The sequence below is a fragment of the Ochlerotatus camptorhynchus genome, unplaced genomic scaffold, assembly GCF_037179485.1.
Source record: "Ochlerotatus camptorhynchus isolate MF236.1 unplaced genomic scaffold, CSIRO-AGI_Acam_v1.1 ptg000077l, whole genome shotgun sequence".
In the NCBI taxonomy this organism is placed as follows: Eukaryota; Metazoa; Arthropoda; class Insecta; order Diptera; family Culicidae; genus Ochlerotatus; species Ochlerotatus camptorhynchus.
The window spans coordinates 1,202,344-1,227,685 of record NW_027040567.1 but is presented as its reverse complement, the minus strand read 5'-3'; the positions used below and the strand labels follow the sequence as shown (position 1 = coordinate 1,227,685).

The window sequence follows — 25,342 nt, the reverse complement described above, 5'->3', positions numbered from 1 at the left end:
AATGCACCGAAACCCATTCCACCGGGTTTTAAACCTTGTAATTATGACAAGAACTTTCCGTCACTTCCAGGATCATCTAAAACCCCAGATGTTCCAGTTTTTCGGCCAGAAAATCAGCTGAATAATCAGCAAGAACATGCTCCCATGTTCACGTTTTCCGGTATTGTGGATAGCTTCTTCAGTATATTCAATATCTCTGACTCAACGAGGAGCATTATTAATTTAGTGCTGCCAATGGTGAAAACTCTTTTGAAGCAACTAGTTTCTAGGTGGTCCTTCCTTGCATCGATCATATCCTTTGATGGATAACTCTCCGAATGAGGTCGGGGATATGATCTCTGTTCTTCAATGGAACTGTAGAAGTCTTATGCCAAAACTTGACACATTTAAATTTTTAGTTAACAACTCACTTTCTGATGCATTTGCCCTTTGTGAAACATGGCTCTCTTCAGACAACGATCTTGCTTTCCACGATTTCAACATTATACGCCTTGACCGCGCAGATTCGTATGGAGGGGTGCTTCTGGGGATCAACAAGCTTCATTCCTTCTATAGAATCGATCTCCCTTCGGTGACAGGCATTGAAGTAGTTGCATGTCAGGTTAATATTCGAGGTAAATGCCTCAGTATTGCCTCAGTATATCTTCCACCGAAAACCGCGATTTCTCGTCAAAGTTTCTCGGATATCTGCACGGCTATGCCGGAGCCACGGTTGATCTTGGGAGATTTTAACTCTCACGGTACAGGCTGGGGGGAACTGTACGACGACAACCGCTCAACCTTGATATACGACATGTGCGACTTCTTCAAAATGACAATTCTGCACACCGGGGAAGCAACACGAGTAGCCAAACCTCCAGCAAAAATAAGCAGATTAGACCTCTCACTTTGTTCGAGTTCACTATCGTTGGATTGCTCGTGGAAAGTAATTCAAGATCCCTACGGTAGTGACCATTTGCCAATCAAAATTTCTATTACCAATGGTTCATCTTCTACTCGCTCGGTCGACATCGCGTACGATCTTACGAAAAACATTGACTGGCGAAAATTCGCGACCGCGGTTCTTGATGCCAGTCAATCGGTTGACGTCCTTCCTCCGCTGGACGAGTACTCCTTTCTCGCGCGTGTCATCATCGATTGTGCGCTGCGAGCACAGACGAAACGTATTCCGGGTGTTTCCTTTCGCAAGCGACCTCCCACCCCGTGGTGGGATAAGCATTGCACCGACGCGAACAGCGAGAAGTCCGCCACGTTTAAACGCTTCCGCAAACACGGTAATTTCGAACGGTACACCGACCTCGAGAAAACCTTTAAGGACTTAATTAAAGCAAAAAAAACGCGGTTACTGGCGTCGGTTCGTCGATGGTTTGTCGCGAGAGACTTCCATGAGAACACTCTGGAATGTCGGCAGGAGAATGCGAAACGCTTCATCACCGATTAATGAAGACAAGGAGTACTCGGACAGATGGATTTTCAGCTTCGCGCGGAAAGTTTGCCCGGATTCGGTACCGGTCCAAACCAACGTTCGTGATCGTCCGTCGGGTAATAACGAAATAGATTCCCCGTTTTCGATGGTGGAATTCTCACTTGCTCTCGTACCGTCCCATCGCGATGCTGTCCTGTATACGGAAATTGTTGGAGAAAATGATTCTTTTTCGTCTAGACAAATGGGTCGAGTCGAATGGTTTACTTTCAGATACGCAATTTGGATTTCGGAGAGGCAAGGGAACGAGCGACTGTCTTGCGTTGCTTTCAACTGAAATTCAACTGGCCTATGCGCAAAAACAGCAAATGGGTTCAGTTTTCTTGGACATTAAGGGGGCTTTTGATTCTGTTTGTATCGATATCCTTTCGGATAAACTCCACGATAGTGGGCTTTCACCAATTATGAACAACTATTTGAGCAACTTGTTGTCTGAGAAATATATGAGCTTCTCTCATGGAAACTCGACAATTTCACGAATTAGTTACATGGGTCTCCCCCAGGGTTCATGTTTAAGCCCCCTGCTTTATAATTTTTATGTAAAAGACATTGATGGTTGTCTTGATGAAAGTTGCTCGCTAAGGCAGCTTGCAGATGACGGGGTTGTGTCCGTTATAGGGCCAAGTGCACCGGACCTGCAAGGACCATTGCAAGATACCTTAGACAATTTGTCTACTTGGGTAAGCTGGGTATCAAATTCTCTCCGGAGAAAACTTGTGCGCTTGTGGTAGTGGCTATCACGCTATCGACGTGCTTTGGTCATGCACCCTACATTGTGTTGCTAGATCCAAGTTATCCGCATCCCTCAGGGCCCGAGGAAAACAACCTATGCGGCCCGTTAGAGACATCTTGGCGAGCCGAGATCTCGAATATTTTAATTTAATTTATGTGTTTTTAAAACGGATCGATCTGAGGATTTAGTAGTTAGTGTCATCTTGTGTTCTCTCAAGTTGCTAGGTCTCCATCGGTGTACCCCCATGTTTGTCTTTTTCTCCAGTATGTCGCTTAGTTCTAGATCAAGAGCACATTGCTCTAAAAAACCTTGTGTTCTCAATCCCTACCCTGCCACCGGTTTGTTACAATTTGTTACCCCTAACCTCGAGAAAGCCGCGAGTAATCGGCCCCCGCTTTACTAACGTTAGTTTTAAGTAATTTTGTACCCAAACGATGAATATCGGCTCCGCAAAGCTACGGCAAATGAGCCTGGAAAAATAAACGCATTTAAAAAAAAAAAATGAACAGGTTGGACATGCAGACGAGAATTCCGAAGAATCTCTCTTCTGCTTGTGGTGTCACAGAGTTTTAATATACCATAGGAAACCCAATGTCATGACTTTGTAGGAAACACACGTGCGACCATATAGTGTTAAGATCAAATTTCCTTCATATTTAGCAAAACTCACTTTTACCTCTCTTTGTCTAAAGGTTTTTAATGGAAAATTGAAATTTTTCATTCCACATACCGTTAGATTTGATATAGATTTACAGATTAAAGATTGCTTATTCCGGAGTAGTTCTCTACCCTAGTAACTTGGCTAGGATTTCCACTGAACCTTATCTGAGATTTCTTGATTTTGCCGGACATCTCAACATTATTACTGATTCTGTTTAAATTTCCTTGAATCTGAATTTTAGACGCCGTGACAACATGCAATTTAAAGGACTTTTCGGATATAAGAAAAAATAACTTCCCACATTTCAAGCGCAGCCCAGTCGACTTCAGTGGAAAATATTTAGGGAAACAGTTGCGCTTGCGCCCAATAGTAAACTAAAAGTTTTCGATTATGAAGAGCTTTGAGTTTGTTGGCTTATTTCCTTTAAATTCCGTTATAATTGCTTATCTTTTGACAGATACGCGTATTTCGTCTACTACTTGCAGACTTCATCAGTGCCAAGTACTCAACACCACTGAAGAATCCATCTTTTATCTACGAGCTATATAATATACTAATCAATAGGTACTAAAAATCAGCAGGTACCCACTGCCATGTCAAAATTTACCTAAAAAGGTACCTAAATTCAGTCTCCAACAGGTAGAGACATGCTACGATGTGTTGTTTTAGGTAGCAGGTAGCAGGATATTAATGTTTTCCTTAGTCAAATTGTGCCCCTTTTTAACGATATGTTCTGCAACCTTGGATTTAAATTCATAATGAAGTCCTTTATCCATCTCTTTGTTAGCTTTCGATTGGAAGCTTTGTTGAAGCTCGGTTTGTTGCGCGGCTTCACTATGTTGCAAGGTTGCTCTTAAGAATGTAGTATTGTCAAATTTACTGAAATTTGATTCGTTAATTGAACTCCCAGCACCACATCATCTTTTAAGAAAACCACATTCACAGAAGGAACTTTTAGAATGCATCAATTAATATTGATGAAATTACACAACAACAGATTTGAGCTTTCTTGTCATTGTGAGATTAATTGTACATGGGAAGAAACCTTATAACCATAATCAAATTTCATAATATTGCGCTGATTCCGATTTCTAGCATCATCGGAACATGTATTAAAATCAACTATTGAGATTGTTAGATCGAGAAGTTAAAAGTATCGATGACACAGTTTCACATGTGCATCCCTAGAAAACTAAGTATGAGAGCGAATTTCTTCCGCCGGTCCGCTCTTGATCCCTATGTAGATACAGCTGACGATCGATCGCTAACGATCGGGTCAGCTGTGTGGCACATAGGTACGAAAGGTTCTTAAGATCAATTTGATAAATTCACTAATACCACATCACAGCTCCAGGACTTGTCCTAGGAGCTAATTAAAAAAAAAAAAAATCGTTTTTTTTTTTCTAAAACGAGATTTGAATCCATGCTACTAACAGCTCTTTGGAATGACCCCTGTCGCCGTACCATCTGAGCTAATTTTTCTTCACACATGTTTAGTTTTGTTCAGCCGGTTTTGCTTGAAACAAATGCGCTTTTGCCGAAGCTTCGGAATTATTAATTTTCCATTAGATGTCACTGTTGTTGTTTGCGGTGATTTCTATCGGCAACTACGCATAATCTGTTTTCAGTAAATTGTTCACAGAGTACAGCGCAGTGCAAAACATGGTATATATGCATTTAGATTAATATCCGAAGTCCTTTCTTTTTTGCATACTCTAAGAAATGTCCCCAGCTAAAAAAAAAGAGCTGTTCACCGCGTAACAAGAATCGAACCGGCATACTAGATCGCTTACTTTCTTGAATTAGCGCAGCCTGCTTACTATGTGAGCTGTTCATGCTCACAACCGTTAGTCGATTCCGTCGGATAAATCTTCAGCAGATGATCAATGCGCGAAACCTGACAGAATCGGTTTAATGCGTTATGATTCAAACGAGAGAAAAAGTGAGAGCGCGTTCATTATCTCCTTAAAGAGCAGTGAACCAAATGAACACAAACGCAATCACGCATGCGTCCGAATCCGAATATAATTTCAATATATATAACAATAGTTACATGGTAGTGGGACGAACTCAAAAAAAGTGGGACATGGCTTTTTGCGACCCAACTATTGAGTGTAGCATTTTTATGTGTTGTAGAATGTTTCTTTATTTTTTGAGTACTTTATTTGAGAGGTGAACATTTTTGCTTAAGAGGGGTTATACACACTAAGATAAAAAAAAACTTTTTTAAGTTTTGTCAAAATTGATGAACATCTATGAAAACATTCTAGAGGAAGTCATTTTAAGAAATGTTGTCCAAGACGACAATTTTCTATCTATCAAGTGTAAGACGTTGTAGGTAAAAAATGAAGAACAAACGTAAGTACCCCCTTAAAAACCGTGTTTGCCATAACTTTTTTGTTTGAATTCGTTTGAAGGATTTACATTCGTATTTATTATTTTTCAACACTATCTTAAAGGGAGTGTATCTTGCAGGTTAGCAGGTATTAGCAGCTAAACTCAACGTAATTTCGTTCAGCAACTTATACCTGTTAGATATACAATTCATATGGGGATCAAAGGGGATGTCTGATGAATTTTCTAATAAAGTACTTCAATGTACAAAAAGTTTGATGTTTTCATGACAATGTTTCCAATTATGTACAGCAATTGGGAACCCACCCTAAATACTTGGAAAAATGGTCAAGTCAGTCACTTTTTTTCATCAAAAAGTCACTAAAGTCACTTTTGTAAGACCAATGTTGAGAGTAAAGAGTTTGACTTAAAAAACTCACATCAAATCACAGCTTGATTTGTTAGCAAATTTGTATTAAAAATAATAATTATAAATACGTGTGTAAAGTTTGACAAGAAGATTTGCGAACAGACGGACACGGGAACCCAATTGATGTTTACGGGATCACTTATATTTTGATTATTTTCTATTCAATTTTGTGATATAGATATTCAAACCCGTTATTTCAAAATTTGTTCAGATTATGATTTTTTTTTCCTGTGATCTCGAAATTGTCAATCATAAATTTTCTGAGATTTCGAAAATAGATTCTAGACTAAATATTCTGACTATTTTACTTCATGATCTTGATAGTTTTCCAAACCTATGATTTCGAAAATTCGTGTTGGATAATTTTAAAGCGCTCAAAATTTTTACAAAGGCCATTCATCTTAAAAGTCTTTGTAACCCGGTAGCTTTAGTATTTGTAAATAATCGAGAAAAAAAATCATGTCACAGAATCATGAGTATCGGGCTAATAATCTGCTAATCCGGAATCAGCAATATCCAAGACAAGGTTTTTTTTTTTTAAATTAATGTTTAAGATCATAAAATGTTTTCTATGTTCAAGTCGCATTTAAATTGGTCACTGTGAACTTACATGCTATATGTTCAAAATATAGAACATTATTCCAGCTCACACAATTTTCTCGATTCCTTTGTCCAAGAGATCTCAAATTCCAAGCAATAAACAAAAAAAGTCCAAAACTCTGAAATTAATACCTAAATCCCTAATTTTTCACGATCGTAATTTTAAATCCTAGACGCATCCAAATTTTTATTTTATGTCCGTGATCTTCTATTTTGGAAAATTTTCCTTGCTCCATAATAATGCGATTTTTTCTTAGACTGCGATCTAGGAAAGTTGTCTAGGTCCTGGAGTTGAATTTGTATCTATGTTTGGGGTAATACAGATAATTCTATTCTTGGGAGAGTAAAGTAAAAACATGACCAGTGAGTTATAGCGACTGCCAAGAAGAGAACGATAATTTTATTCAAGTCCTCGTGGCTAACTTAGATGTACATTTAATTCTAGCCTACAGCTTTTCACGTCGCTAAACGGATCGCTTCATCCATATCCTAGTTCTTTACAATTAACTGTCCTAAAATTTTGAAAATTAGTCTAAATCCGTGACTGAACATTTTTCTTTGTGCCTCAATTTTGCAATCCAATCACCAATTCGCGATCTGCATCTAATGTCAAAAAAAATAAAGGTGAACAAAAGAGTGCAGAGTGAGGAAATGGAGCTTAGAATTGAACTGTGCTCTTGTTTATTCAATTCATAATTTAAATGTATGAGATCCTTAATCCATTTGTTTTATTTTCAAGAAGCAAGAAACATGCGCATGATGGGTTTCTCGAGGTGGCAATCGCAACCAACAGAAGATTGAAACTATATCTTCCCGATCAATAAATGTCCCTATTGGTCACATTTTTGTTGTGTTAAAGTCACTACTTTCGTTATTCTTGTCAATAACGTCACTACTATTATACCACATACCTACTACCAGCCCTGCGTTAAGTGAAAACATAAGAACTGCTCTGTTCCCCAATCTGACGCAAATTTTACCATGACATTACCTTCCACCAAACTTTTTGCAAACTTAACCTAAAAAAAACTTTTTTGTGTTTCGAGGGCGGATCCCGAGCGATTTAATGTGTCCACTTTCCAGTGTCAGAATGTCAATCCAACATCGTGTCAATGCCTAAAAGAAAAAATAATAATTCAGTAGGTTCATCCTGTTAGGTTCACTTATGAAACGATGCTTGAACTATCAACTTTCCGTCTCTATGCACCTTGCAATTTTTCTTGTTGTGAACAGAGCAAAATGTGCCTCAATCGAGTCCGTAAAATCTCGACCCACACCTATGCAATATGGAATGAACGATGGCTACTGCGGTCACACTTCAACGGATTGTGTTTGGATCTAGTTTTCATTTTATTCGCATGGGAGAGTGGGGTGAGCTATGTGTTGGATCAATCCGCTTCTACTGTTTGAGCGAGTTCTTGTGCCATTAACCCTGCTTTCCCCCTTCCGTGAAAAAAATTAATCTTGAGACTTTTTTTAAAATAGCATCCAATGCTCTCACACTAACATCTACAATTTAGCTCTTACGCTTTCTTTATTCATGCGGAAAATGAAAATTTTATCGAACTGAGAATTAATTGTAAAAGTAAGACGAAGCTTGTTGTTCGTAATATCGTTTTATTTTTAGAAAGAAAGATTAGATGCTGTAGTGGTAAGCGTGACTGCCTCTCACTCCAAAGGGCCTGGGTTCAATCAATTCGGAAGGGAAGTAAAGCCGTTGGTCTCCGGTCCATGAATGGATGGGTCGATCAGGGTGTCCATCTAACCAGGAAAACCGGGAATTCGGATTTACCGGAAAAATGCAGCAAACCCAAATTGCACCGGGAAAGATCATATATACTTATCCCAAGTAACAACTTTGATTTTATAGTAGTCTTGCTACAGTTTTCCGATTGAAGTAGTTCTAGTATAAAAGCTGAGCGAGACATATCCTGTTACAAAGCTACTTCAAGATAGAGGAGCAGATTCATGCCATCTCAAACTCCTTGCCAACTCCGATCATGCTTGTTATGCAAGTGTTCGACATCGAACACAATCAACAAAATAAAAAAAGTCATGAGATGATTGGTGTAGAGATATCATCCTTTTGGAATCCTGAAAAGATTCTTTTAAGATTATTTCAAAAACCATCATTGGAATTTCCTTGCATTTCTCTTCTCAATTTCAATACCCAATTGAGAATAACATATTTTGACCTTACTACAAATTACATACTGTTTTCTTTAGGGCCAAAAATTAAGCAAAACAATAATCTATGCTTCAAGTAAGGATTTGGGTTTTATCATGCGATTTAACTTGTGATGGTACTTGGGGTGTTTTACCATATTTAACTGTTTCAATTAACCCGGGAAAACTAGCTTAGACAACTGAAAGAAAACGAAAAAAAGAACAGGTTTTTAAATTCTTCAATAGAATGGTCAGAGTGCATTTGTTTCAAATCCGTTATCTTCAATAAAAAATAGATTATACCATTTTTCCATTGTCTATGATCTCGAGATATCACAAATTTTCTGAGGTTTCGAAAAAAAATATAAACTCTGGTTCCGATATCTCTTCGTCATCTTGAAAGTTTTCCGCGACCTCTAAACCTTCATCAATCTTTACCAATTTTTGCACAGGTTCATATTTTGGGGCTATGAATCGAACTGGAGGGTGGCCCATCAGAAATTCATCACTTTTTTCAGAATGAAGCACCCTAATGTACATACATACGATTTGATAAAATTAATTACCTGTTGCATGAACAGGTTGGACATGCAGACGAGAATTCCGAAGAATCTCTCTTGTGCTTGTGGTGTCACAGAGTGTTAATATACCATAGGAAACCCAATGTCATGACTTGGTAGGAAACACACGTGCGACCATATAGGGTTAAGATCAAATTTCCGTCATATTTAGCAAAACGCACTTTTACCTCTATTTTTCTAAATGGTTTTAACAGAAAATTGAACGTTTCCATTCCACATACCGTTAGATAAGATTTAGATTTACAGATTAAAGAATTATGCCGGAGTAGTTCTCTACCCTAGTCACTTGGCTAGGATTTCCACTGAACCTTATCTGAGATTTCTTGATTTTGCCGGAAACCTCAACATTATTACTGATTCTGTTGAAATTTCCTTGAATCTGAATTTTAGATGCCGTAATAACAGGCAATTTAAAGGACTTTTCGGATATAAGAAAAAATAACTTCCCACATTTCAAGCGCAGCCCAGTCGACTTCAGTGGAAAATATTTAGGGAAACAGTTGCGCTTGCGCCCAATAGTAAACTTAAAGCTTTCGATTGGAAGCTTTGTTGAAGCTCGTTTTGTTGCGCGGCTTCACTATGTTGCAAGGTTGCTCTTAAGAATGTAGTATTGTCAAATTTACATTCACAGAAGGAACTTTTAGAATACATCAATTAATATTGAATTGTTAACAAATTGAAATTACACAGCAACAGATTTGAGCTTTCTTGTCATTGTGAGATTAATTGTACATGGGAAGAAGGCTTATAACCATAATCACATTTCATAATATTTCGCTACGATTTCGATTTCTAGCATCATCGAGACATGTATTAAAATCAACTATTGAGATATTCTCTTAAGATCAATTTGATACCAATTGAAATTACACAGCAACAGATTTGAGCATTCTTGTCATTCCTAATTGTACATGGGAAGAAGGCTCATAACCATAATCACATTTCATAACATTGCACTATGATTCCGACAACTATTGAGATATTCTCCTAAGATCAATTTGATACATTCACTAATACCACATCACAGCTCCAGGACTTGTCCTAGGAGCACATTTAAAAAAAAAAATATTTTCGTTTTTTTTTTTTTCTAAAACGAGATTTGAATCCATGCTACTAACAGCTCTTTGGAATGACCCCTGTCGCCGTACCATCTGAGCTAATTTTTCTTCACACATGTTTAGTTTTGTTGCGCTATTACCGAATAATTATTTTGAAGCTTTGCATCGGAAATTATTAATTTTCCATTAGATGCCACTGCTGTTGTTTGCGGTTATTTCTATCGGCAACTAAGATTAATCCGTTCTCCGTAAATTGTTCACAGAGGACAGCGCAGTGCAAAACATGTATGGTATATATGCATTTAAATTAACATCCAAATTTCCTCCTTTTTTGCATACTCTGCGCAAAAAAATATTTTCTAAGAAATTTACCCAGTAAAAAAAAAGAGCAGTTCACCGCGTAACAAGAATCGAACTTTCTTGAATTCGCGGAGCCTGCTTACCATGTGAGCTGTTTATACTCACAACCGTTAGTAGATTCCGTCGGATAAATCTTCAGCACATGATCAATGCGCGAAACCTGCCACAATCAGAGAAAAAGTGCGTTATGATTCAAGTGAGAGAAAAAGCGTTCATTCTCTCCTTCAAGATGAACTAAATGAACTCAAAGGCAATCACGCATACGTCCGAATCCGAATATAATTTCAAAGCGTCACTAGCGGCACCTGCCGTCAAAACACAAACTATAATGGCCGCACAGTGGGACGAACTCAAAAAGTGGGACATGGCTATTTGCGACGCAACTATTGAGTGTAGCATTTTGATGTGCTGTATAATGTTTCTTTATTTTTTGAGTACTTTATTTGAGAGGTGAACATTTTTGCTTAGAGGGGTTATACACACTCAGATAAAAAAAAACTTTTTTAAGTTTTGTCAAAATTGATGAACATCTATGAAAACATTCTGGAGGAAGTCATTTTAAGAAATTTTGTCCAAGACGACAGGTATTAGCAGCTTAACTCAACGTAATTTCGTTCGGCAACTTATACCTGTTAGATATACAATTCATAGGGGGATCAAAGGGGATGCCTGATGAATTTTCTAATAAAGTACTTCAATGTACAAAAAGTTTGATGTTTTCATGACAATGTTTCCAATTATGTAGAGCAATTGGGAACCCACCCTAATGTAAATACTTGGAAAAATGGTCAAGTCAGTCACTAAAAAGTCACTTTTTTTTCATCAAAAAGTCACTAAAGTCACTATTTCTCCACTTAAGTCACTTTTTTAAGACCAATATTGAGAGTAAAGAGTTTGACTTAAAAAACTCACATCAAATCACAGCTTGATTTGTTAGCAAATTTGTATTAGAAATAATAATTATAAATCCGTGTGTAAAGTTTGACAAGAAGACAACGGAAACGGGAATCCAATTGATAAGTTGATAATTTTCTATTCAATTTTGTGATATAGATATTCAAACCCGTTATTTCAAAATTTGTCCAGATTATGATTTTTTTCTGTGATCTCGAAATTGTCAATCATAAATTTTCTGAGATTTCGAAAAAAAAACTCTATACTAAATATTCTGACTATTTTACTTCATGATCTTGATAGTTTTCCAAACCTATGATTTTGAAAATTCGTGTTGGATAATTTTAAAGCGCTCAACATTTTTACAAAGGCCATTCATTTTAAAAGTCTTTGTAACCCGGTAGCTTTAGTATTTGTAAATCATCGAGAAAAAAAAATCATGTCACAGAATCATGTCACAGAATCATGAGTATCGGGCTAATAATCTGCTAATCCGGAATCAGCAATGTCCAAGACAAGGTTTTTTTTTAAATTAATGTTTAAGATCATAAAAATTTTTCTATGTTCAAGCCGCATTTAAATTGGTCACTGTGAACTTACATGCTATATGTTCAAAATATAGAACATTATTCCAGCTCACACAATTTTCTCGATTTCTTTGTCTAAGAGATCTCAAATTCCAAATAATAAACAAAAATAGTCCAAAACTCCTAAATCCCTAATTTTTCACGATCGTAATTTTAAGTCCTAGACGCATCCAAATTATTATTTTATGACCGTGATCTTTTTTTTTTTTTGGAAAATTTTCCTTGCTCCATAATAATGCGATTTTTTCTTAGACTGCGATCTAGGAAAGTTGTCTAGGTCCTAGAGTTGAATTTGTATCTATGTTTGGGGTGATACAGATGATTCTATTCGTGGGATAGTAAATTAAAAACACGACCAGTGAGTTATAGCGACTGCCAAGAAGATGTACATTTAATTCTAGACTGCAGCTTTTCACGTCGCTAAACGGATCGTCCATATCCTAGTTCTTTACAATTAACTGTCCTAAAATTTTGAAAATTAGTCTAAATCCGTGACTGAACATTTTTCTTTGTGCCTCAATTTTGCGATCCAATAACCAATTCGCGATCTGCATCTAATGTCAAAAAATAAAGGTGGACAAGAGTGCAGAGTGAGGAAATGGAGCTTAGAATTGAACTGTGCTCTTGTTTATTCAATTCATAATTATTTTTCAAGTTCAAATGTATGAGATCCTTAATCCATTTGTTGTTTGTTTTCAAGAAGCAAGAAACATGCGCATGATGGGTTTCTCGAGGTGGCAATCGCAACCAACAGAAGATTGAAACTATATCTTTCCGATCAATAAATGTCACTATTGGTCACATTTTTATTGCGTTAAAGTCACTACTTTCGTTATTCTTGTCAATAACGTCACTACTATTATACCACATACCTACTACCAGCCCTGCGTTAAATGCAAACATAAGAACTGCTCTGTTCCCCAATTTGACGCAAATGTTACCATGACATTACCTTCCACGAAACTTTTTGCAAACTTAACCTAAAAAAACTTTTTTGTGTTTCGAGGGCGGATCCCGAGCGATTTAATGTGTCCACTTTCCAGTGTCATAATGTCAATCCAACATCGTGTCAATGCCTAAAAGAAGAAATAATAATTCAGTAGGTTCATCCTGTTAGGTTCACTTATGAAACGATACTTGAACTATCAACTTTCCGTCTCTATGCACCTTGCAATTTTTCTTGTTGTGAACAGAGCAAAATGTGCCCCAATCGAGTACGTAAAATCTCGACCCACACCCATGCAATATGGAATGAACGATGGCTACTGCGGTCACACTTCAACGTGTTGTGTTTGGATCTAGTTTTCATTTTATTCGCATGGGAGAGTGGGGTGAGCTTTGTGTTGGATCAATCCGCTTCTACTGTTTGAGCGAGTTCTTGTGCCATTAACCCTGCTTTCCCCCTTCCGTGAAAAATAATAATCTTGAGACTTTTTTTTTAAAATAGCATCCAATGCTCTCACACTAACATCTACAATTTAGCTCTTACGCTTTCTTTATTCATGCGGAAAATGAAAATTTTATCGAACTGAGAATTAATTGTAAAAGTAAGACGAAGCTTGTTGTTCGTAATATCGTTTCATTTTTTAGAAAGAAAGATAAGATGCTGTAGTGGTAAGCGTGACTGCCTCTCACTCCAAAAGGCCTGGGTTCAATCAATTCGGAAGGGAAGTAAAGCCGCTGGTCTCCGGTCCATGAATTGATGGGTCGATCAGGGTGTCCATCTAACCGGGAAAACCGGGAATTCGGATTTACCGGAAAAATGCAGCAAACCCAAATTGCACCGGGAAAGATCATATATACTTATCCCAAGTAACAACTTTGATTTTATAGTAGTCTTGCAGTTTTCCGATTGAAGTAGTTCTAGTATAAAAGCTGAGCGAGACATATCCTGTTACGAAGCTACTTCAAGAAAGAGGAGCAGATTCATGCCATCTCAATCTCCTTGCCAACTCCGATCATGCTTGTTATGCAAGTGTTCGACATCGAACACAATCAACAAAATAAAAAAAAAGTCATGAGATGATTGGTGTAGAGATATCATCCTTTTGGAATCCTGAAAAGATTCTTTTAAGATTATTTCAAAAACCATCATTGGAATTTCCTTGCATTTCTCTTCTCAATTTCAATACCCAATTGAGAATAACATATTTTGACCTTACTACAAATTACATACTGTTTTCTTTAGGGCCAAAAATTAAGCAAAATAATAATCTATGCTTCAAGTAAGGATTTGGGTTTTATCATGCGATTTAACTTGTGATGGTACTTGGGGTGTTTTACCATATTTAACTGTTTCAATTAACCCGGGAAAACTAGTTTAGACAACTGAAAGAAAACGAAAAAAAGAACAGGTTTTTAAATTCTTCAATAGAATGGTCAGAGTGCATTTGTTTCAAATCCGTTATCTTCAATAAAAAATAGATTATACCATTTTTCCATTGTCTATGATCTCGAGATATCACAAATTTTCTGAGGTTTCGAAAAAAAAAATATAAACTCTGGTTCCGATATCTCTTCGTCATCTTGAAAGTTTTCCAAGCCTAATATGTTGAAAATGGTTTAGGAAACTTTACAAGCGCTAGAATTTTTTTCAAAGACCTGAATTTCGATAAATCTTTGTAGGCTGGAAGCAGGCATCGGAAAATCATGTAGTAGAATCTTCTTTTTTCAGTAGTTCTTTTCCAAGCCCATCAAATTGTATTTGCTACAAGTCCGGAATCAGCATATTTCCAATCCCAGATTTTAGGCAAATTCTATGTCCAAAATAATGAAATCTGTTCTATATTTTAGAAACATTAAATTTTTCTCGGACTGTGGACTTACATTCGTACCTATCGTAAACTATTCAACACTTTCTTAATTTGAATTAAAGATCGGCAATTACTAAGTTCCAGCATTACACAAAAAATGTCCAATATCTCTAAAATGTATACCAGCATCTTACAACTTTTTTGGAGATCGAGATTTTTCGAGAAAATTTTCTTCGTTCCAGAATAATGAAAAAAAAAATTTTTAGACTACGATCCAGAACAGTTGTCTAGGCTCTCGCGATATGAACATTTGTCTATGTTTGAAGTTTTTCAGAAGTTCTCATTGCTTGTCTTAAAACTGACAAATTTGTCCAAGACTTTTAACATTTTTCCCTGCGTCTCATTTTTTTTTCAATTTCAAGATTTCCTAATAGATTTCTATGTTCAATCTTTCAGATCCCAAAATTCAACCAATTCGAGATTTTAATCTAAATTCAACTTATTCAACGGTGGGTTTCCAAAAAAATCGTGGCAGAAAAATGAGTACTGTGTGAGGAAATGGAGGTTAGAAATTAACCTATTGATTATACAAATTGCTGACAAAATTTTATCATTATCTCTAAAGGGTTATTTTTTAACGTCTTTTTTGTTTAAAGTAGATTTGTTTTTAATTAATCATTTTGTTCAACCATTTTCCACAGAGATGGCGCTGTTCCGCTGGTAGGAAGTGATATAAATCCCCATATAAAAATTGAGAGAAGTGGGAATAATTTGCTTTCGGTGCACATTCAGCTCAATTTTTTCCCGGAAATTATTGTTATCCCCATACAGTTTTACCTGATTTACTACCAGCTCCCAGAGAGCCAAAAACTCAAATTTGAGATAGAAAGCTTGTGCTCACGACCTCAATCTCTCAACATGCCATGTATTTTGTTGACACTCGATTTGTGATTTCCCTTTCACAGATTATACAATAGAGTACCTGTCACTACAAAACATGTCTGGTATATATGCATTTACTTTAACATTTGAAATCCCTCCTTTCTTACATATTATGCGCAAAAGATAATTTATGCCCCGCCCCATACATAAAAATCGGCAGGAAATGTTGCGAGGGGTGAGCTATTTTGTGTGCAGAATGTGTAAAAAAGGAGGGACTTCGAATAATAATCAAAATGCATATATAGAGGTACCAGACGTTTTGCACTGCAGTGTCCTCTGTGAACAATTATAGGAAAATAGGTTGTGTGTAGTTTCCGATAGATGTCACCGCAAACAACAGCAGTGACATCTGATGGAACATGAATGCAGAAGCTTGATAAAATGATCAATTTAAAAAAAAATGGATTTGAATGGACACCCTGGTCGATAGGTAGGGTCCGGGTGTGGGAGCTGTCTCTCTGGCATCGGTAGCATTGGTACTCAGTACGGAAAACATCGACGGAAATCAAATCAAGGAAAAGAAAAGAAGAAAGCTTCAACGGGCTCGATCGAGGATCTTGTTGGGTTGTAAATGGTCTCAGCTCTCAGCTTACCTGAGCATAAAGTATAAACTCAGGTCTTTTTTTACACGGGGGATATGTACCGTGTAAAAAAACCTACGAGATTTTGATTTTTCACATGCTTAAATGTTTTTAAAAAATCGGATTTTGATGTCATTTGTAATTATAGCATGCTATGGTCCATATAGACATATTTTAAAAATTTCTGTATTTACACCAAAAAATTGTGATTTTAAAGTATGTCATTTGATTACCTATAGCTTGAAGCGGATAATGTGATTGGAATCATGTCGATAGGTTGTATCGTTGTCGAAAAATCGTTAAAAACGTACCGCGTAAATAGCGAAAAACCGTGTAAAAAAAGACTTCGGTGTACTTGTGTAATTTTAGTGGTAGGCTTCGAAAATTTACAAATTGTACAGAGGCATTTTTCAAAAGAGGGGTAGTGGAGAGCATTCATTAGTTCCATTTGGTACTCTTGGCATTCATCTTTTCTTGGTAATTATCTAGCAAAATGCGCATGCGTATTATAACACCTTAAACATTCGTATCCTATGAAATTTCTGCGCTTACACATTCCATTCAGTGTGGCTAAACAGCTTTCTGAACGTGATTTCGCACAAACTCCGTTAGCATGTATCTAAAGAACAGTTTTCTCACTCTACTGCTAAGGTTCATTGAAAAAGTAAAACTACCGTGCTGCAACTGTTCCTGTTTATCACTGGGCTCCTGGTGGTGCTTCGAGCCCGTGCAGGTTTGTGGAAAGCTGTGTGTTTTCTGCTTACTAATAGTTCAGTGAATCCACATTCATCAAACATTTTTTTTAGTTATAAGCATAGTTGTATAATTTGAAAGTTTCATTAACCAGTTTCATTTATTGAGAATAAATATCCATTCCACACATGCAACAAAGTTAGGCTTGGAAAGCCCTCAACTAACCAGGATGATCCTATCTTTTGAAATAGTCGACTCTTCAAGGCTTCTCTGAGGATCACATCGGTCCAATTCTAAAAATAGCAGATGAAACCAAGAAGTAAATATTAAATTTTCCGCAGATCATCATCGCAAAAAACTTTTCCTACTCACACCACCCGAACCAGGGATGAAATGAAAATAAAGAATGAACGACTATTCGCGAGCTTCGCGTCGTCGCGTGCTTCGGGTGTGCTTCTCCTTCTAATGGAATTGGAAATCGAATGAATATTAATTCATTCAATTTCCCCCAAAGCTGGTAGTATTGGTGATGGGGAATCTTTCAGCTCGAGCTGGAAGACAGATGTCTAATACTACCAAACTTTCGGGCAACCAGTTGATCTATGAATTCAGTACCAGCATTTCAAAGGGGCGTAACTGCATTTGTAAACTCAAACATGAAACCAACAGGTAGATGAATGTTTCCTCTACCATTGTTAATTTGGAGGAGTGAGCTTTTATTTGCGAGAAATCGACGGCTAAAACCATTGTTTCCAAAAGCAATTGCACCCCTTTGAAATGTTGGCACTGAATTTTTATTTTGTATAATTTTCCGATTTTCCGTCGTGATTTTCACCCCTTTTGAGTGCACAAAAACCGTGTGAAACATGCCCAAAACTAGTGAAAACTACTAACACTGTGATCTGTATCCCGGACAATCCCACAAATGGTTTGGATGATACCCCCGAACACGTTGTTTAGCTCTCTTATATTTTTATTTTTGTATCAGTGCAGTATAGCTATAGCGAGGTGCAAGCTATAGCGTCCCAATACAGATGCACGTAATTGAGGTGAGCGAACCGGGAAAACCGGGAAAAACCAGGGAATTAGACGAGAGAACCGGGAAAAACAGATTAAACCATAGGAACAACTTTTACACCAGAATTTCAGAATAAACCATAAAAACAGAGTGATTCTTTACCAAATAAATGTCCCGCTCTATTTGCTGCATAATTTTCTTCAGTTTCTCGTCTTATTGATTTTAGAATTTGATTACTCAGTAATATTGCAAATTGATTTTTGTCGTTTAAATTTCAGATGTAAAGTGCATGGGCCTTTAAAGAATATATTGAAGATACTGGAATTTGGATACTAATAATTGTTAAAACCGAAACTGAACTATTCATTTCCGGAGTTTTAATGTTCCGTTATGTAAAATTCTTATGATATGAATTCTTGGAATTCTGCTCTGAATTATCATGGAATTCTTCTAAAATTAACCAGAAAACACTCTGCGAATTACCGTTGAGTTTCTTTTTTTTTTAATTTCCTTGTAACCCCTTATAAGAATTTGATTGTAATTTTTCTTAGAATTCCCTTGAACCTGTTCGGAGACTTTGAAATTCTTTTCAAAATTTTCTTTTAACTCTATTCCAAACAGCAGAAATCGTTCGAAATTTTATTTAAAAACCCCTTGGAGTATTCTATCCCCTCCACATGGACATGGAGGTTGACGGTACTGAAGCAAAGGGTTATGTTTGATTTTTTTATATTTGCAACGATGATGATTTCCTATAGTGACACATATCACCTTCTTAATGCTTCAGTATGCCTCAAACGATTAATTCTTGGTTGTTAATAGAACTTCCTTGATGAAATCGGTTGCTTCACGCAGACTGAGCAATTCTGATTATAGTATCAGATTTGTTCTGTATACAGAGGAACTGGGAGGGCTTATTAGAAACTTCTCACCAATAAAGTAATGATCTTCTAGTTAATTTTGCATATAATTTTATTAAAATTTTATTTTATTTTAGCATATTAGTTTTGTTACAGTCAATTGGCATTAGCATACGATACAAAAGATTTAATATTACTTGCTGGTTTTTGTGTAAAATAATCAAAAATACCTTTGGAAGATTTTTTAAGTTTTTTGTGATCTGATAGATTTCCCAGTTTGGTAAGAAGTTTCGAAGCTAACGCATGTCCACAGGATTAATAGAAAGATAGGCAGAAAAAGTGTATCATGAAGAATGGTTGCATGCAGGGTTGCTTCCACTCACTTGCTATGTGTGGCAGATGAGTGATTTTCGGAGTTTTGAATTCGTTAGATGTTGTAATGGGGATTTGTGTTTGTTGGGTGCGGGAGGAGATTGGAGGACCGGTGTTTGACGCAAGAGCTGTCAATTTCGCTTTCAGAGTGTCGCAGCCGGCGGTTTTATGATTCGTGAGCGCTCGCGATTCGTAGAATCGTTGATTATGGGTTGATTTGACGGGTTTTGTGTGTCGGACGCTTGCCTTTTGTGTGCATGTGCAAGGTATTATTATAGCGTCAAATGGTTTTCAGATTCCTATTTGTGTGAAATACATTTGTGAGAATATCTTTTTTGAGATTTTAGTAGTCAGATTTTATTAGTAGTAGTAGTAGAGCAACTTATCGTCATAAAATTAAAAATTACATTTAGGTATTAGTCAAAAAATGTGGATAGTAAGTTAGATATGTTATGGTATGGACTTCTGCAACGTTTTTTGTTTGTTTGCTTTTTTTTTATTTATTATTTTTTTTTTAGTTAATTATTCTTGAACGCAGTTAAAACTAGGAGATGAGGAAGAAATATAATCATTTGGTGCAAACACACAAACACATACCCACACACAGATACACAAACACATCATGACATTAGACAAGAAAACATCCAGACATTAAAATTGACGTACTAATGAGAAGAAGACATAGACAAAGACAGACCAAAGATTACCGAAACATAAAGATTTTGAAGAAGATTATGTTGAATCAATATCGTGAATCCGGTGTATAATTGGTCACCATAGACTAATCCGTCCGGCTTCGTAGTCACTTGAAAATTTTTCTCATCAACCCCGATCATTGCAATCCTATGGGGATAAAAAAACCCCCTTGGAGTATTTTAAAGAATTTCTTTTTAATTATCAGCATTTTTTTGCAATGAATTTTGTTGGAGTTCTGTGATGAATCTTTAGCACTAGGTTGAAATCATCATAATTCTCTTGGAATTCTTCATAATCATTTGTCATTTTCCTCACGATTTCCATACAAATTTCCTCAGAATTACATAGAATTTTTTCTTAAAGTTTCTTTTCACAACTCCTTTTGAAATCTCCTTCGAAACATATGTGGGAATCCTCCTCAATATTCGTTTGCAATCAACACATTGAATACTTCCCTTCCCTTGGCTAGTTTTTAACCTGGACGTTGGTGGGCGGGCCTAATTTTATGCTTCATAATGGAGCATTGGAGACGGTTGGTTTAGGTCCGTCATCGTTTGCAACATGCCGTGGCAGAATAGCGTCATGAGCATGCGATGAGCATTACTGAGCTTCCCCTCTCTGATGAACCATTGCATAAGAGAACCAAAGTTCTAGCCTGAAGTGATAGTATCACATTTGTTACTCCTTTATTTGAAAGCCGCGTTGTAGTACGCTTACGTATAAGCATTGACGTTGGGTGCGATACTGGCGGGTTTTGCCGCAAATCATTCTTATTTTATTTATTTTTACGCAGATAGATTTATTTGGGTTTGCAAGGGAATTATACTATTGAAATATTTCAGAAAGTGCCCAACGGTGCTCCTTCTATTTGCGTGACAAGCTTTCATTGTTGTTTTCATTGAAGCATTACTCAGGAAACAATGTTAAACATCATTTTTGTACATGGTATTGTAACTAATCTTATATATGCTTCATTTTGGTTTGGGATAAGTGTTTGAACTATGGCTCGGGATTTCCACTGTGACGTGCTTCTATTGTGACATATCCATACGTAACATAGTGGAAACGTGTGAGTGTAGTTGGAGCATATACCTTATACACTGAAGTCTTTTTTTTACTCGTTTTTTTTTACGTGGTTTTTTTACACGGTTATTTTTACACGGTTTTTCGCGATTTACACGGTACGTTTTTAACGACTTCTCGACAACGATACAACCTATCGACTTGATTTCAATCACATTATCCGTTTCAAGCTATAGGTAATCGAATGGAGTACTTAGAAAAAATCACAATTTTTGGTGTAAATACCGAATTTTTTAAAATATGTCTATATGGACCATAGCATGCTATAATTACAAATGGCATCAAAATCCGAGTTTTTAAAAACATTTAAGCATGTGAAAAATCAAAATCTCGCAGGTTTTTTTTTGCACGGTTTTTTTTTACACGGTACGTATCCCCCGTGTAAACAAAGACCTGAGTGTATAATTTAAAAATCAGCTAGGAAACTAATTTCAAAGTGACGCATTTTAGTCTCTTGAAGGTGTCACCTGAGTCGATCGAAGATATAATAAATATAGATCAAAGTCAAAATTACTTGGAACACGTTAAATTTTAGATTACATAGCAGTTTAGGTACTTAATAAAGCATGAGTTATGATTGATTAGGTAAATTAGAGAATTCAATTATTTAGTAAATTAGACTTATGAGATATCATAATCACCAAACGAACTTAAATAAGAAAATTTGGACAGCCTAATAACATTAAGTAGATCAACAAAAGAGCTAGGATGCGAGGGAGGCAACTAGCCTTTTCATATATTGTCTGTTTATTTTGATGGTTGCTTTAAAATATCAATTTGGTATATATGTGAAAGGATGAATCAGTGGGAGATGGATTTTCGGTTTCTTTACATTTTGCAACACAAATCTAGTACTATGTGTCATTTTCTCAAAACTCCCAATAACCTACCTCTTCAATCGCTTCCTTTTCCCATGGCGTTCAAGTGGTCCGCATAGACTATTCAGCCATTACCCTTCCTTTCTTCTTTCTTTTATTTAACGTCGGTCTCTGTTCCGCAATCTAGTGCCAATCACCGACGGACATCGATTCCCATCCATTGACGGCAATCGAATGTGCAGAAAGGCAGCCTCCACACCTGCGTAGGATATCGCACCCATTCAACACACATGGGCCGGCCCTTCCTTTATCCTCGGCTTTGGATTGACTTGCGCTCCCATTGCCCCACCAAACGCTGCAAAATGAAAATGAAAATGAAATCAACACTTTGAATACTTTTGAATTTTACTAAAAAATCCAGGGTTTGTCCGTAAGATTTTAAAGGTTGATCTATAATTTTTTATAACCCTTAAAATGCTTCCAAGTCTCAGAGCCTTGACAATTATGATTCAACAACTCATAAGTATGATTTTTTTTTCAAATCTGTGAACTTGAATTTTTTTGAAAATCTCATATTTTAATTATTTTTTCTACAAATCTTGAATCACGAAGATTGTTATTAATCACATGTTTTGAAGAAAAGTTCTAGTTTCAAACTCTACACAAATTTTGGTTTCTAGTTTTAGACTCTACACGAATTTTGGGAATCTTCTTAAATCATTTTTTATCCTTTAGGTAAATAACGTTTCAGTAGTATTCTTCAATTATTGGTCTTTTGGACTAGGTATTAAAGTTAATGAAACATGTTTAGTTTCACGTTGAGCGAGTTACAAAGTCAGTAGTTTTTACATATTTTTTTTTTTTTGTTAAACTTTGTACATCAGCGCGAGTACTGAAAGGTTAATATTTATGTTAGAAACGGAATGAAGACACATTTTCTTTAACCGATACCCCTAATAATTTAATCTAATTATCATTTGTAGCAAGTTAATTTTATTCTGAAACATTTTTTTAAATTAAATGTCTTATATTCCACAATTCTGTTTTATAACCTAATCATCCAGATAGCATTTGGCCTAGTGACCTTAATCTCTGTTACTCAATAAATTCTAGGGCTTTTAAATCATAAGCATAAAAAGTGATAGAAATTGATTTTTTAAAGTATCTCGAAAGATCAATTATTTGTTTTGAATACATTAAGTGACTTAAAGACTTAATTTTTTACTTTCAGCTTTAACAAATACTTTCTGTAATTTTGGTTTTATTTTTCCCACAAATAACCTCCAAAAATTAACAGTTGACCACGTTTTTAAAAATGCGTACAATTTAAACCTTTAAAATTTGTCGAACCTCTTAACGGAATCCCTTTATGAAGAGCTTTGAGTTTGTTGGCTTATTTCCTTTAAATTCCGTTATAATTGCTTATCTTTTGACAGATACGCATATTTCGTCAACTATTTGCAGACTTAATCAGTGCCAAGTACTCAACACCACTGAAGTCTGCAAGTAGTAGACGAAATACGCGTATCTGTCAAAATATAATCAATTATAACGGAATTTAAAGAAAATAAACCAACACACTCAAAGCTCTACGTCCAATTTAGTTTTTTCTTGAATATTAACAACCGAGAAATTTTTAAGATTTGAACCGGGAAAATCGAGAAAAACCAGGAATTTCAAAATGAAAAATCACTGGTCACCCTGGGTGAAGGAAACGTCAGTGGCGCACAATTCTGCGCATGCTTATTGTTATCATTTCAGGAAAGCTTATTGACGCTCGTTCCAAAAGTTAAAATGTTGCGCTTGGGTTCTTTACTGCAAATTTTTACAAATTTATTTGTTAATAAAAATCTAAACACCGGTTTTGCAATACCAGCACGACGCATAGTTGGTGGTCAAACGATTCCGATCGCCTCGGCTCCCTACGTGGTGGCCCTGGTAGATAACCTTGGACAATCATGCTGCACTGGTGCTTTGATAAGTTCTTGCTGGATAATGTCGGCTGCCCATTGTGCGACAAACCGAGCAACTCCGGCTTTTATCCGAGTCGGATCTAAATTTGGAAATAAAGGTGGTGAGCTGTACGGAGTAGAAAAAATAGTGAAACACCCGAACTACCATCCTAGTGGATACGACTATGACTTGGTATTGATCAAGTTGACCAACGATGTCCCGTTCAGTAGCGCGGTGAAACCGGTAATGTTGCCGGCCTTGAACGAACCCCCCCTACCGGTCGGAAAGATGCTCATTGTGTCAGGGTTTGGCAAAACTAAAACTTTTGAAGATGTGCTAAATCAGCAAAAGCTGCGCTCTGTAAGTGTACCGATTGTGAGTCAACACGACGGCCAGCTAGCCTACCCCGGCCGTGTAACAGACCGAATGATGTGTGCTGGATATCCTGACGGTGGTAAGGATAGTTGCCAAGGCGATTCCGGTGGCCCCCTCATCGACGGTGATACACTCGTCGGGATAGTTTCTTGGGGCAGAGGATGTGGCATGCCCAATTCCCCTGGAGTCTACGTCCGTGTCTCGGCTTTTCGTGATTGGATTAACGAAATAACTGGAATTTGATCTAACGTTGTGTAACGTTCTTCGACATCATTCTCAGTGTGTGGAATATACACATACTATGAAAAACTTTACATTTTGGCACTCTGGAGACTGATACGAGTGTCATTTCCATTATAAAATCAAAGCTTAGAAGACAGGAAGCAACACAACACCTGATTATTTTTTTTTTAATATTTCCATTTTGATTGTTAGTAAAATAAAAGTAAAATTAAACATATGTATACTGCGTTTTCTTTATTCAAGTATCACAATTGGTATAAACATGAATTTGGGTTCAGAACGCTGGGCTGGGCTTTTTCTGATGGAAACGATGCAGTATTTATCGATCATTTTTTAATCATGAAATGGCAAATCATCACGGCAATCATTCCTTTTGCCAGTGTCACACTACCGTACTATAACGAAACTATTAATTCCATACTTTCATCTCCTCATCTATCGTATAAAAATGTTCACTTTAAGTCATCTCCAACTATGTAAATCGTTACCTTCATGTATGACGTAATAAAACCATGATTAGTTAAAGGACAAAAAATTGCTTCCAAAAAATTTGTTCAGGTAAGGTCAATCGAAGTGGATCAAAATAAGCTCCATATGTTTCTATATTTTAGGATGTCTACTACCTTGTCCAAAGCATGGCATGCTTTATAACCGCTCGTTTACTGACTATGTAAACAGGATGCCCCAGGATACTTCCAGTAGGAGCGTTATAATCCAGAAAGAGACGCAGTATATCTTTTTTACTGAGAAATGCCACACCCATGATAACACATACATTCGATTTGATAAAATTAATTACATGTTCCATGAACAGGTTGGACATGCAGACGAGAATTCCGAAGAATCTCTCTTCTGCTTGTGGTGTCACAGAGTTTTAATATACCATAGGAAACCCAATGTCATGACTTTGTAGGAAACACACGTGCGACCATATAGTGTTAAGATCAAATTTCCTTCATATTTAGCAAAACTCACTTTTACCTCTCTTTGTCTAAAGGTTTTTAATAGAAAATTGAACGTTTTCATGCCACATACCGTTAGATTTGATATAGATTTACAGATTAAAGA

The 25,342-nt window shown here is 36.5% G+C and overlaps 2 protein-coding genes across 4 annotated transcripts in view; both read left to right on the top strand.

Moving 5' to 3' along the window:
- krz (kurtz) overlaps positions 1 to 25,342 on the top strand; it is a 375,871-nt gene that overhangs the window by 230,217 nt on the left and 120,312 nt on the right. The window lies entirely within an intron of this gene.
- LOC135697636 (trypsin 3A1-like) lies at positions 4,076 to 24,274 on the top strand. Its single transcript, XM_065217420.1, has 2 exons — positions 4,076 to 4,172; positions 23,580 to 24,274. The coding sequence occupies exons 1-2, from the start codon at positions 4,076 to 4,078 to the stop codon at positions 24,272 to 24,274; spliced, it is 792 nt and encodes a 263-aa protein (XP_065073492.1).